At 34.4% G+C, this 13371-nt stretch overlaps 3 protein-coding genes across 4 annotated transcripts; 2 read left to right on the top strand and 1 right to left on the bottom strand.

Annotated features, from left to right (window-relative positions):
- Positions 1-3008: 3008 nt before the first annotated feature.
- On the bottom strand, positions 3009-6670 carry LOAG_08064 (heparan 6-O sulfotransferase HST-6). Its single transcript, XM_020447606.1, has 9 exons — positions 6376-6670; positions 5833-5989; positions 5478-5643; positions 5235-5343; positions 4903-5140; positions 4238-4423; positions 3822-3962; positions 3637-3725; positions 3009-3292 (listed from the first exon to the last, which is right to left on the bottom strand). The coding sequence occupies exons 1-9, from the start codon at positions 6527-6529 to the stop codon at positions 3270-3272; spliced, it is 1263 nt and encodes a 420-aa protein (XP_020302181.1). The 5' UTR covers positions 6530-6670; the 3' UTR covers positions 3009-3269.
- Positions 6671-8608: 1938 nt separating this feature from the next.
- On the top strand, positions 8609-8960 carry LOAG_08063 (hypothetical protein; the record flags this gene model as incomplete). Its single annotated transcript, XM_003143595.1, has 2 exons — positions 8609-8752; positions 8817-8960. The coding sequence occupies 2 exons, from the start codon at positions 8609-8611 to the stop codon at positions 8958-8960; spliced, it is 288 nt and encodes a 95-aa protein (XP_003143643.1).
- An 800-nt stretch (positions 8961-9760) lies between these two features.
- LOAG_08062 lies at positions 9761-11416 on the top strand. 2 transcript variants are annotated; one of them, XM_020447605.1, is made up of 3 exons: positions 9761-10171; positions 10402-10609; positions 10828-11416. In XM_020447605.1, the coding sequence occupies exons 1-2, from the start codon at positions 9974-9976 to the stop codon at positions 10483-10485; spliced, it is 282 nt and encodes a 93-aa protein (XP_020302180.1). In that variant the 5' UTR covers positions 9761-9973; the 3' UTR covers positions 10486-10609; positions 10828-11416. The 2 variants fall into 2 exon arrangements, with proteins under 2 accessions (XP_020302180.1, XP_003143642.1); XM_003143594.2 differs by lacking the exon at positions 10402-10609.
- Positions 11417-13371: the final 1955 nt, after the last annotated feature.

The raw sequence follows: 13371 nt of genomic DNA, 5'->3' as shown, positions 1-13371 counted from the left end.
ATTGGCGTAAGTATTTTTATACTGATTGTTATGAAGATGGAAATTATTTTAGTTCAATCTAATTTTTTCTCCACCATATATTAAACTCCAAATCGAAGAGAAGTTATAGTTCATTTTACGGAAATATATAGGCTTCTTTACCAGACAAAAAAGAACAATAAATGTCCAATTTAAATTAAAAAAACAGAATACTTTTCGTTAACTCACAGATTGTTCCCTTTGAGGATTTTAAGTCAGAAATAACGGAAAAACTAAAATATTTTTAGAATATAGAAATATATGGATGTTGTAAAGATGTTAAAAATGAACACTTTATGTAAAGACATTGTTAAATCAACCTATGTTGTAAAGAACTTCATATGCAAATGTTGGCATACTGTAAAGAATATGAACAAACTTCAACTATACAAAGGTTCAGTCAGTAAATTTTATAAACAAACTCCTACTACATAAATGGAAAAATTCTAACTTAATCCAGTCATTCGCTCCATTAACTTTGATTCGATTATATACTTGGAATATTTCCTCCGTCTATCAATAAACTTTGATCATAAATAAACCGTCTGTGTCAATCAATAAAAAAAGATTTCGTTGTTAAAAAAAAAAAAAAAAGAAAAAAGACATTCATAGCATAGCTTATCAAATATTTTTTTAACAATAAATATTTTTTATTTTCTTTTTTAATATAATTTTTATCAAAAAGAAATATAATTTGAATAATTCGATCAAAATTTATTAATATCTTTTATAATTTGTTCAAATTGATGTTTATGTAAATAAAATTGATGCTATGAATTGATTCCATTAATCGTGTTTTCTTGTTCCTTTTTGGTAAAGCTTTTGAATTTTATTAACTCATTAACGTCCTTTATTTTAATGTAATAAGCAGAGTGTTTAGCAATTGCTGTAATTTAACAAGCCATATCATTCATATACCTTTTTTTTTCTTTTTTTTTATGGTGCAAAATTTGCAATGATTAAACAGGATAGCATCTTAGGTGTGATATAATTTATTAAATAATTAATGAAAATCCTATAATGTGTTAGCTAATTGACATTATGCGAAGTATGATCTATTAGTAATTAGCCTAATCACCATTGTATATGTCATTTAGCATTGTGAACTTTTTGCACTATATTCATGATTTGCTATATTTGATAAGCTAATATGCTTAACAAATGTTAAAATAAGAGGGAAATGAATATTTCTGAATTATCAGAAGTAATTTCATCGGATGTTTTTCTAAAAGATATTGCGAAAAATTGCATAAAAGATTTCGAAAATCCATTTCTAGCAATTTTACGAGTGATTCCTTTTTATTTTAAGTAAAAATTTAATGTTTTTTCTCTGATACTAACCAGTGATAGAACAATGAAAAAGTACTGGGAAATGCAAAATTTGCAAAACGAGTAGCGCTACCAGTGGATTGAACGTAACATTGATAAAGTTCGAACACGAAATGAATAATCGAATTGTATATACTGTATATTATTGTTGTAAAATTGAATAAGTACAAATCTGCCAAACCAAATTATAGCTTAAACCATTAATTATTAATATATTAGTAGTAAGATTAGTTAGATTGAATCATTCACACTATCCGGTAAACATTAGCATGTTTCCGGATAATGCATTCTCAGATATATCAAATGTAAGCAAATACGATAACTCTATCATTCCTTCATAAAACCTTTCCCAGTGGTTTTATGGATAAGTCTTAACATTACATTCCGTTTAGTTTTATTAGAGCTTAAATTCAGTAAAGAAATTCTGTACAACTCTCGTACATTACAAAAATGTCACATTTGTAAATGAAGCATCGCCAACTAGGAAAGATTTTTTGCAAACCAACAAATTCTGAAATTTTCTTATCCTCAAATATTGTTAATCATATTCCCACCTATTCTTGGACCTTCCTTACACTGACGAACAATACTATTCACTAAACATTTCTGGTTCCGTAATTTTACAGGAAAGAATTCTTACAAATTTACGGAAAGGATGAATTGCTATGACATGTTACAAGTTTTTTGGCAGTGTTTAACTTTCCTCGTTAATTCTGAAATCGAAGTTAGTACTCCTATCAGATCTATAAAACAGAACCTATTAACTAAAAGAAATATGCTTAAGCTAGAAATAAAATCACATATGCTATGACACATAAGTGACACTTCTGTACTTGTTTAATTACTCGAACATTTCTCTTCCAAAATCCAAAAAAAAAAAAAGTCATTTGTGGACTTGCCTCCAGGATTTATATTTCATATAAATAAGAGGGAAAAATTAACTATTCCCTTAAAAATTTCAGTAATTTCCTACCACATCACATAACATGTAATTTATTTTTATTTCGTTAATTTTTACAATTCTTAGTAATCAAGATCCATTGTTAATCTGTGTTTTGATATTTTTGAACTTGAGCAGTTGGATAGATGGCTGATACTCTGTAAATGTATAGATTTGAAACACAGAAAAAAAGAAATATGTGTCGTGTAAAAAAATATGAATGATAAGTCCTTCGAGGAGCATATTAATAACAATTGACTGAGTTCTTCATTTTTGATTAAACTGATGACACACTGCCTTCTGATACGTCCAAACATGCGAAAACAATAATTAGGAATGAAGAATATCTGTATGTACATAATTAGTTTTGCACATGAAAGTACACGAAGTAACCTTTGAAGCACCGCCGAATATAAAAAAATATATATAAACTGGATAAATTTAACAACAATTAAAGCTTAAAGAACATCAGTTTCCTATTTAACATAAGATTTCTGAAAAAAGAACTGGATCTTGATCACAAATCCTCAAACATCCCTGATATTTCATCTGAGCTAAAGATTTCTAACCTTGAAAGAAAACGGAGAGTGCTTCTAATCATAAAAATCATCTCATAAGGAGATCTTAAACATGGTTCATTAGAAACAAATTAATTTTACGATGAACCAGAGTGTTGCCAAACGTACTACTTAATATTAGTAAGCAATATAATGGATATCTAAGGTTGGAAAAATGAAAAACCAAAGAATGAGCAATCCTCCTCGGCGCATATATCAGGAAAATAACGAGCTTTCAAACTATAAAATGGTAAAAATACAAATCAAATTAATTATCGAATCAAATTTCACAATTAATTCGAACAACAGTAACATGATTTAAAGATTCCTATCAAATTTCTCATAATTAAGAAAAAAGTGAACTGTACAACTTCTGGAAAATTTTGTTTCGATGATGAGAAACGCGTCATATTCCTCTCGAACGCTTATTCTCCTTCGTTTCGAGTAACTAAATGAAAATCTTGATCAGAGTGAAATTATATAAAATTTTAAAATTGCAAAAAAGATCAACAAATTGCCGGTTTAAAACATAGACAATAATAAACAACTTAAACTAGACAATCAGTAAATGAAACGAGTATTAGAATGTACATATATATAAACGATTACAGTAGTAAAATGAGCACATAATCATTGTCGCATATACTACAATGCTAATCAATGAAACGAACACTAGGTTTTGAGAATTCAGTGTAACAAACCAAGCATGTAAGTCAAACTCTCAGATCCTCATTTCCAGTAGGTATAACTCACTTCAACGGATATATCTGTAAAAAGAGCTTTACCACATACCTGCTTTAAAATTACCAGCATGACTGTCATTAATTACTCTGTGTGGAAACATGGAATAGTCATCAATGCTTGACTGTAACTGCTTTAACCTATAAAGAAAACATCCAAGCACTGATTTGAAACTTAAGTAAGCCTTTAGACGAACAAGATCACACAAAATACCATATGTAACTAATTACACAAACCTTTTCAAAAATAGTTTTTTCGCATATGCATATAGCATGATATCCAGTTTATTCTTATCCCTGATTAATTGCATTTGTTGTGGAGTTATTTCGGTATTGTTCGATTTACTTTTGGTCCATTCAGCAAGATTCTTCGTAAACCTGACCAATAATGATTACAAAACAAATTAGAGCTGCTAAATGGATAACTAGTCGTCTGTTTTCCAATGAAGATTGATATTTATGAGACATGGCTATCAAATTTCAGCATCATGTTATGCAAATAACAACAACGTAGGTTTTTTCGTCTATTCAACCCAAAAGCAACGTGCAGTATACTGGAGACAAAACGAAGTCGTTAATTTCACTTTATAAGCGTTCTTGATGAGGTATAATCTCTCAACAGATGCCCTTTACTAGAATTGTTCGAAACAAACTTTAAGCGGAAAAGTTGTTCAAACATCCATTGACTTTCAGCCATATATTCCTTGAGACCAAAAAAGGCCAAATTTTTTAGATTGATTTTTGCACTTTCTAACATAATTTTATCTCTAGTTGCTGCATCCGTTGATCGAGTGTCGTAACAACTGATAAGTGTTAGATCAGCCAACATTCGAGTTTGCCTATAACAAATTAAACATGCACATGACATACACGAAGCTATAATTACACAAATCCACTATTTTCTATTGAGTCCATTCGCTATCCGTGACAAAGCGTATGTTGCAAACAATACCTTCCCATCACCTCATTCTGATTTCTAATCTTGAAATGCATGTTGGCTTGCATGTTTGCATATTAATAAAATACTGATAATCACAATTCTCTGCATCCGCTAATATCAAATGTTTACAACTGCAGAAACTTGTCGTTTAAAAATTAGTATGCCGGTCCGATATACTTTACTAGTGTCTACAAGAGTATCTCAACAATTTCAGGCAGTTCTGGAAGATGGAGGTGCAAACTATTCCTTCTATGGATGCACACATAACATAACAAATTTACCACCACTAATCGTACAAGTGAAGCCTAATCCATTATTTTTTCATTGTTGCAATGAGAATTAATGTTTATGCAAAAAAAAAGTGTCAAACAAACACACCTATTAAACGCAAGATTATACGGGCAAGCAAGAAATTCATCTAATGTCACACCATCCCATCCAATTTCAGGGTCAAAACACATTGGTAATTGTTCGGGCGTAGGTGGTCGACCATTGCATATATGCCTAGCTGCTAACCACGTAGCGCCCCGTTCTACATGACGATATTCCGATATAAAACGTGTTACCGGTTCACGGAAAAACGATGTATAAAAATACCGTCTCTTTCGATGAAAACCTGAAAATTAATATTTTATGAGAAAATTATTGAAACCTTAACAGAAAAAAAAAACTTCTGCATTAGAAATTTCAAAGCTATTACTTTGGTGTACCTTCTTTCTTATCCAGAGCATTATCCACACAACCAGAGACAAACAATTCGGTGAAATCGGCATGTAGTCCACAAACCCAACCGGTAGAATACCGAGAAAATAACCATATCTTGAAGGTATTTTAAATTATGAAATGCATGCAAATTGAAGAAATCAAGAAAAACCAGGAATACTAAATAGATGGTTCGCATTTGCTTACTGTGACTGAAAACGACTCCGCAAAAAAAAACACAAAAAAGATACCTTTTTCTTAGGGCCAGGGCCTACGCAACTGCATCGCTTCTTTCCCATATGACAAATGCATGGTGCTGAAACATTCAGATGCCTGACAAGAAATCGCTCAAAACTTGTGCCTGCTGTCTTTTGAATATGCAAAAATACGATCACATCGTTATCGCTCATATTAAATCTGAAAAATCGCTAGAGATATGGAAGCACAACTGACTACCCACCTATAGATTTGTACAGATTCGGTTTCAATACACAGTAGCAATACGACACTAGAAAGTCTTTAATGTTGATAATTGAACTTCTACTGTTTTGAAGAGATTAAAAATGGTTATGAAAAGGGCGGAAAAAGACAAAAGTACGAAAATACCCATTATCGGGATCATCCAGAATTTTGTTGAACGAAAGATTCCAACGAGTATAAAATGATGGTTTATAATCGGTAGCGATGCTATTTTTGAATGCAAATTCACGCATCTGATCCAGGCTGTATCGTGGGGAACTGATACTTCCTGAGGAGTAGTAACCTGAAGAGTGTACGTTTGGATATAACAAATTGATAAAATATAGTGAGGCAACCATTTCCTTTGGAAGATCGTTTTAAAACCATATTAATAAATAAGTAGAGAAATTGGAAAACATCTCTCTCTGTGAAGTGATATTCCCCAACTTTTTAAATGCTTCAAAAATTAATCTGTTCAAGTGATTATCAAAAATGCAAGATCAACTGTTCAGCCACTTTTCCTAACAATTCCACGATATGCACTGCAACAATGGTTCAAACTCGAAGTCATTATACAGTTTTTTAAAACTACTCACTTAACAGTAGTTGGGGATAGTAAGACACTACATAGCATTAAATAAAGCTTCGGAAGAGAAATTTTTGAAAACAAATTCGAATCCTATAACATACCATAATTCGCAGCGTAATTAAACGACTTCTCGGCAATGAAATAGCCGAGAGGTGTAGCAATCAAGAGAGCGGTAAAAAATATCAGACGTAACCAAGATTGCCGCTTATACTTCATATAAATTTTACCAATTACTGAATTGTCCCCATCATCCATCTCTTCTCCAACAGAAACCTTGTTCGATTGAAAGTCCTCTCTGCATTGCTCGTTATCAAACCGGTCATTTGCATATATTCCCAGTGATAAATCCGTTTTCACCGTACTGTGCAAAAGAAACACAGAAGAGTAATGCTACAATAATAATAATACGTTTCGTATATTCCTAGGCGAAATCCGCGCAAAGATACATGTATAGGCGAAAATGTAAAACTTATTCTAAAGAACGAGAATCAAGCAGTTGAAATAAATTATGTTTGTCGTCTGATTCTTCTGTAGTGAAACATCATTTTATCTTGCAGATTTCGTTTAGCGACAGTCCAACATGACCTTATTCTTCGTTCTCTCTAGTAACTGGTATTTTCTAGGTTTGATTATAACATGAGGTATCCGTAAACGAGATGCTTATTACAAGGATATCGTATCGCTGCAATCCCGGAAAGTGATCCTGACAAGATTCGCACTTAATTTCAGGTGCACCAGTTATGCTCAACAAGAATGTAGCTTATTGGACCCTGGAGATACGAAAAGCATGGAAAACGCGGAGCACCCCTATTTCGCTTCTCGTTCCTGTCATTGTATGGATAAAATTTTTTTAGCATTATCCAATGCAAATGTATTTGAAGCATTTTTGTGCATCGATGTTAACAACCAAATGAGCATAACCATTTTGTAGTTAATAAAAGCTAAGAAGTATAATTATGATAGTATCCATAACAAAACTAACTCACAGTAATAATACAAATGTTTACCGCAACGTCACCTTTGACCCTCATATTAATTGGTTATTAATGTAATTGTAAAAGTGATTAGTGTAAACAAATGCAAGTAATTAATGCAGAAGTTATTGCATAGGAAAGAAGAGTAATTGAAGTTTTAAACAATTTTAGAATATTGCTGCAATGGGCCCTCAGTGAATTCCACATGTTCACTGCTATCTGATGAACTTTTCAACTATGGATTCTTCAAAGCCCTCTGTGTGTGTGTCCGTTTATGACCCCGTCATTTATGATGATAAGCGGGGGACCATCTTATTCCACCCCTATGAATACAATCGTTCTAGAATATTCTACTACGGACGGTCCCTTATTACCATAGCAGCTGCTTCGCGCCAAAACCCTCCCTTCTCGCCCATCCCACTTATTCTCTTTTGTTCTTATCCACCCCTCCACGTGTCCTCCCTCCGTGTTCGTGTCTTTCTCCATGTGGCATGTATGTTATAAATGCATAAGTGTGTGTGTGTGTGTATGTGTGTGCGCATGTGTGTCTGTGGAGTGTATGTGGGCGCATGTATGTATGGTATGCATGTGAATGCACGGGTGTGTATGCGTACGTGTGTGTGTGTGTACGTATGCGTGTATATGTACGTGTGTATACGTGCGTGTGTGAGGTATATGTGCTTGTCTTTTCATGTGCTTTGCAAATTATGTGTATGCCTTTGTTTACACTCGCGTTTCTGTAATCATATATGGTCACGCATACATACGCGTTCATGCGTATATGCACCTATGGCCTGCGAGTCCGTTTACCAGTGTTTGTTATATGTGTGCGCGTCCATGTGTACGTCTGCCTATAATTCCCTTAGAATCATCGAGAATATGGATTTGAGACGGGGTACAGTGAAACGTGTCTCGACTTGTCTGTCTGTCACCTCTTAAAGCCATTGAAATTCACTGCGGAATCAAAATTCATGTAGTGAGCATGAGTGTGCACGTATCAGTCTGTCCATGGCAAGTGTGCGTATCCGTCTGTCTGTACGTCAGCTCGCATCTTGGACTGGTGCAAGTCTGTATCTTTAGTATGTGTGTGTTATGTGTTTGTGAGTTAAATAGCTTTAGTACGTGTTATGTGATGCAGTTTATGGCAGTGGATTATTTATTGTGTGTATGTGTGTTTTGTGTATGTGTGTATGTTGTATGGGTATGTTGTGTATGTGGGTATATGTTATGTGTACGTATGTGTGCATGTATCTGTGCATGTATGTATGTGTGTGTGTGAGAATGTATGTGTGTGAATGTATGTGTGTGTATGTATGTGTGTATATGTATGTGTGTATGTGGCAACAGAGGGTGATAAGTGATGGAGCTGCAGTGTTGGGGCATTGTGCTGTCAGTAATAGAAGTACCTAACGGTGAAGTATCCGCCATCACAGAGACGGACGGACAGACAGATAGATACATGGTTATTGAGGAGTGGAGCAGGAGAAGGAGGGACAGCGGGTGGGTAAGCGATACTGAAAGCGGGTGAAGAGAGAAGGTACAAACGATTTTTGCCTTCCTTTTTGAAGATATGTGTTAGTGGTGTTGCTGCTACTGCTACTGCTGATGGTGATGCTGATGCTGATGCCGTTGGGATTGTCGGGTTGCCTTCGAGCGTAAGGGAAAGGCAGGGGACGAGGGTGGAGGGACTCGTAAGAGGGCTGAGGGAATAGGAATGGACGAGTAGATGAGCTGTGTGCTATGTGCGATTCGTTTCATAGGATGGCATTGTGGTGGTGGCAAGTTATGCCATGCTATGCCATGCCATGCCATTCCGTTCCATTCTATTCTATTCTACTCAATTCAATTCAATTCATTCTATTCTATTCTATTCTATTCTGTTCTATTTCATTTCATTTCATTTCAGATCAGCTATTAACACTCATACTATTACTGTTACTATTAGTGATATTCTAGGATCACCTTAATTCCCATTTCCATTTTCTTCAAGTTTTTTTTCTCTTTCTGTGTTAATTTAATTTTCATTGTGGTTTCTTTGTAGTTTTACATGTTGTTATTGTTATTTTGGAGAGTAAATCTTGGGTCGTATCACGAATATACGCTTTCGATAAATCGAGGGAAAGATGAGTTGAATAAATGGTTAAACTGTGAGAGCTTTTTTCATGAAATAAACCTTATCGTTTTAACAATCGACTTTTAGAATTACGATACAATATACTGTTAGGTGCTAATGTGGACCTCAGTTATGGATCATGTCGTACCAATAAAATTAACCAGACAAGAAACGGTCTTCGTACCGTTTTTTATTTGGTAGTTTTGTTTCTTTCCCGAGGTGTAATACGTATTTTTATGGGTAATAAAAGTGATATACGTCACGACCTTGTATATGTTGTTCTCTGTACGTATCGATTGTTTTTGTGCTGTCCGTGTGCGTTATCACTTGGCTGTAGTATGTCACGATACCTCATCGCGCTCAGTTATCACATCGAACAACTTACAGGGAGGTAGGGGAGTGGGAGGTGAAAAGTTTTGAGTATGAAATATAATTGTGAGTCGGAGAAATCTTTCGTCATATTCGTTGTTACGGATCAATGCCTCGCGATGTTTGTTCTTTTTAGCGGTGTTTCGTGTAATGTTTTATTCGCACTGTTGGTAGAGTAGTATCTGTTGCAGTTTTAACTGGTGTTTCGTTATTGATTACAACTATAATAATCAGAAACAAAATATGGGCAAAGCAACTGTTGATGGAAAGAAACCAAAAGCAGTCAAAAAGATGAAAGATCCGAATGCCCCGAAACGCGCAATGTCGGCTTTCTTTATTTGGATGAACGAGAATCGCGATCGGATCAAGAAGCCTGGTATGAGTGTGGGTGATGTTGCTAAAGCTGCGGGTATCGAATGGGCGGCGATGACAGATAAATCAGTTAGTTTTTATTTTTGTAACGAAAGACCAGCAAGTCATAATGGTGGCGTGTTGGTTAGACATTTTTGAAATAATACACTTAAATGGAGGATATCTAGCAAGTAAAGGCAATACCTGGTTCGTGAGAAGTGTGATGCATTTGTGATGTTACAAGTACTTGTACTGTCTAGTAGATATTCTGGTTTAAACGAACGGATATATAAATGCATCTCATTCGCTAGTTTTGGTAGGATGTGCACGTCTTGCTTATCGCTGTAACACTGATCAAATCTGGAACAATGCCAACGTGTCGTTTGAAGCGAATATTAATGTAATTAGCAACTACTTGCATTAATATGCAAGTCTACAAGGAAATAATTTCTGCCTTCTATTGTTGTCAACGTTTCCACTCTTGCGAAGATGTGCCGCGAATTCTTGCTTTGATGGATTCTGGATATAGTTAATGATTAAAGTGTTTTGTATGACTTATCCTTCATATCTGTCGTTTTTGTATCTACCGTTTTGCACTGCAAGACGATGAATAGTTGTTTTGTACTATCCAACTCGCTTCATCATGAGTAATGAGTAAGGGATGGGGATCTGTTGTTTAGCTTTCAGTATTGCTCCTCAATTATATGACGTTTGACTAACATCATTTTCAAAAACGTGAATTTCAGCAGTGGGAAAAACGAGCGGAAGAAGACAAGAAAAGGTACGAAAGGGAAATAGCTGCATACAAAAACAAGCAATAGGCTCTATCAAGCATCAACAGGGACAACAACAGCAACAAACGAAACTTATCATCTAAGCAGTTCTGGTGTCTTTTATTCCGCTTTCCCATGCTGATGTTATGATGTTCTGTGAAAAGTCATGTAATTAACCGTACCAATATTTTTCGTTCAATTTTGGTCCAGTTTCTATATGGCACTTTCATCCTTTTTTTTGTGATCTCAGGCGAATCGCGCAAAACTCGTGTGCATAATTTGATTTGTTTTGTTGTGTCTCGCAGTGTGTGTGGATGTGTGCGTATGGACATTTTTATCCAGATATATATTTCTCCTCCGGTCCTTATCCCGCTTTCCTTCTCTGTTATATAGATTCTCTCTGTATCCACTAGGATTTGATCACTTTAACTCTGTACGATATGCTTTAACTAAATAAAAAAATTGGAAAAACTGATAGGCAGGACTGCAACAAGTACTGCAATCGACAAAATGTAGCGCATTATGTAGGGGTTGATGCGTGTAGCGTGTGGATGTGTGCGCATGTGCAAGTCTGTATGTCGGTTTTTTGTGCTGTTACTATCACAATTTGAAGAAAATTTTAATTCTTTTTTTGCATGTTCTTTGTATCGGTCGATACGTTTTACCACTTTGAGAACAAATGTCCAGTAAAATGTTTTTTTTTCTTTTTTTTTTGTTATCTCTTGATGGATCCTACTTTGTTTTGAATTGAGCGCTGCATACGATTTGGGCTGGTACTGCAACAACTATAAATTTCTAATTGCAGAACTTTTATATCTGTTCTTAGAAAACTGCATCAGTGCGTTTATGTGTGTGAGTGTATACGTGAGGGATGTATGGAGACTTTCAGTTTCTCGTCACGTGTCCTAAATGCTAGACTGACGTGTCTCGAACTAAACTCTTGGGAGAATACTTAAGGAGCAATTATGTCTGCCATGATCGATGAATATAACGATGAATATCTCACTGCAGAGATGAAAGGATTTGATTGATGTGTAATGCTTTAAACACTGAATTACATCACGTTGTTTCTTGGACGAGAACTTTATCCATGCGTACACGCGGGAACATCAATCTAGGTGGGGTGGACAAAGGTCATAGTTCATCCACAACGGGAGGAGGTTCGCTTGATTCGGTTACCGGGTCATTAATGTGACCATTTGCTGTATTTAATTTCGATAAATGGGAAGCAATGTCAGGTGTGGCATTCATTGTCTATCATTGTTTGTGTGCATTGCTGTTGATTTTCGCTGAGGCGGTTGATTGTGCATTGGTTCACCAGCTGTTGAAGAAGTGATTGAATCCCTAAATTGCATGATGTATTTATAGTTGCCAGGCATATCATATGAATTAAGAGATGTCTTAATTTAACAACAAGCTTAGTTTAGGCTTAATGTGACCAAATATCGAATTTAATCATAAACAGATTCGCCAGGTATTGTAAGATTAATTTTGTGAAATTCGGTTGGTAAACATTTTGTCTCTTTCAAAATTTTAAAGTGTGGAAATTCAGTGAGACATTTTACATTCAAACATATCAAAGTTTCTGCCAAGCAAACATAATGAATGACAGTTTAAGCCGAATATTATCAGAAAGAAAAAAGAATTAAAATTGCAGTCCTTTAATTTTTTTTTTTCTTTTGTTTTGTCCCAGTCATTTCACATTTTTGTTGACCTTTCAAAGTTTAAGGATGCTATCTGAGTAATTTTCTACTAAACATAATATTTCAATTATAACATTCATTTCATTCCAGTAATTGGTTTAATAAAGTAAATTTTCCATTTCGTATATGAGTGAGAAGAAATATTCGGAGAAGGAAGATGATCTCAGTCAAAGTTCTCAAATTGTTGCCGCTATCGATACTTTTATTGCATCTGATTATCTTGTAATCATATTAATATGCTTCCATATTTATCATTTATTGATGATGAGAAAAAGAACAAAGGAACAATATTATTTTTCTGAATTTAATTAAAGAGACTAAAAAAAAAAAAAGAAAGAGAAGTATAATTTCTCGTGTATATTAATAATTTTAGCTAATTATTGATAATAATTCATTAAAGATATACAGTTCTCCCTTTTCTTCTCTTTTCTTTGTCTCTCCTTTTTACTTTTCCTATTTGATCCTTATCTTTTATTGTTATCTTTCATCTTAATCATGAATGATAATTTGCATCTCGATTAATTTAAATTTTAGTAAATTCATAAAAAGGAAAAGAAGTGAAAAAAAAAGATAAATTAAAACTTATATATTACTAGATGGATAAGTCATTTGAAATAACAATTGTATCGTTTTATCATTTATAGACATACATACACATACACATACATATACATACACATACGCGTACACATACACGTACACGTACTCATAAGCGTATAGATACACAACTCATAAACGTACACACACACACGCCCCGCACACACACACACACACACACACACACACACACACACACACACACACACAACACACA

Source organism: Loa loa (genome assembly GCF_000183805.2).
Source record: "Loa loa unplaced genomic scaffold supercont3.234, whole genome shotgun sequence".
NCBI lineage: Eukaryota > Metazoa > Nematoda > Chromadorea > Rhabditida > Onchocercidae > Loa > Loa loa.
This window is presented reverse-complemented; position numbering and strand designations above follow the sequence as displayed.

What these genes read in the sequence shown, in the direction of transcription:
- LOAG_08064 (XM_020447606.1), bottom strand. Translation starts at nt 6,529, where the DNA reads ATGGATGATGGGGACAATTCAGTAATTGGTAAAATTTATATGAAGTAT. An exon ending in GCCCTGGCCCTAAGAAAAAG is followed by an intron (nt 5,344 to 5,477) that starts GTATCTTTTTTG and finishes AATACCTTCAAG; the next exon opens with ATATGGTTATTTTCTCGGTA. An exon ending in AAAAAACTATTTTTGAAAAG is followed by an intron (nt 3,726 to 3,821) that starts GTTTGTGTAATT and finishes TTTTCTTTATAG; the next exon opens with GTTAAAGCAGTTACAGTCAA.
- LOAG_08062 (XM_020447605.1), top strand. Translation starts at nt 9,974, where the DNA reads ATGGGCAAAGCAACTGTTGATGGAAAGAAACCAAAAGCAGTCAAAAAG. An exon ending in CGGCGATGACAGATAAATCA is followed by an intron (nt 10,172 to 10,401) that starts GTTAGTTTTTAT and finishes TAGTTTTGGTAG; the next exon opens with GATGTGCACGTCTTGCTTAT.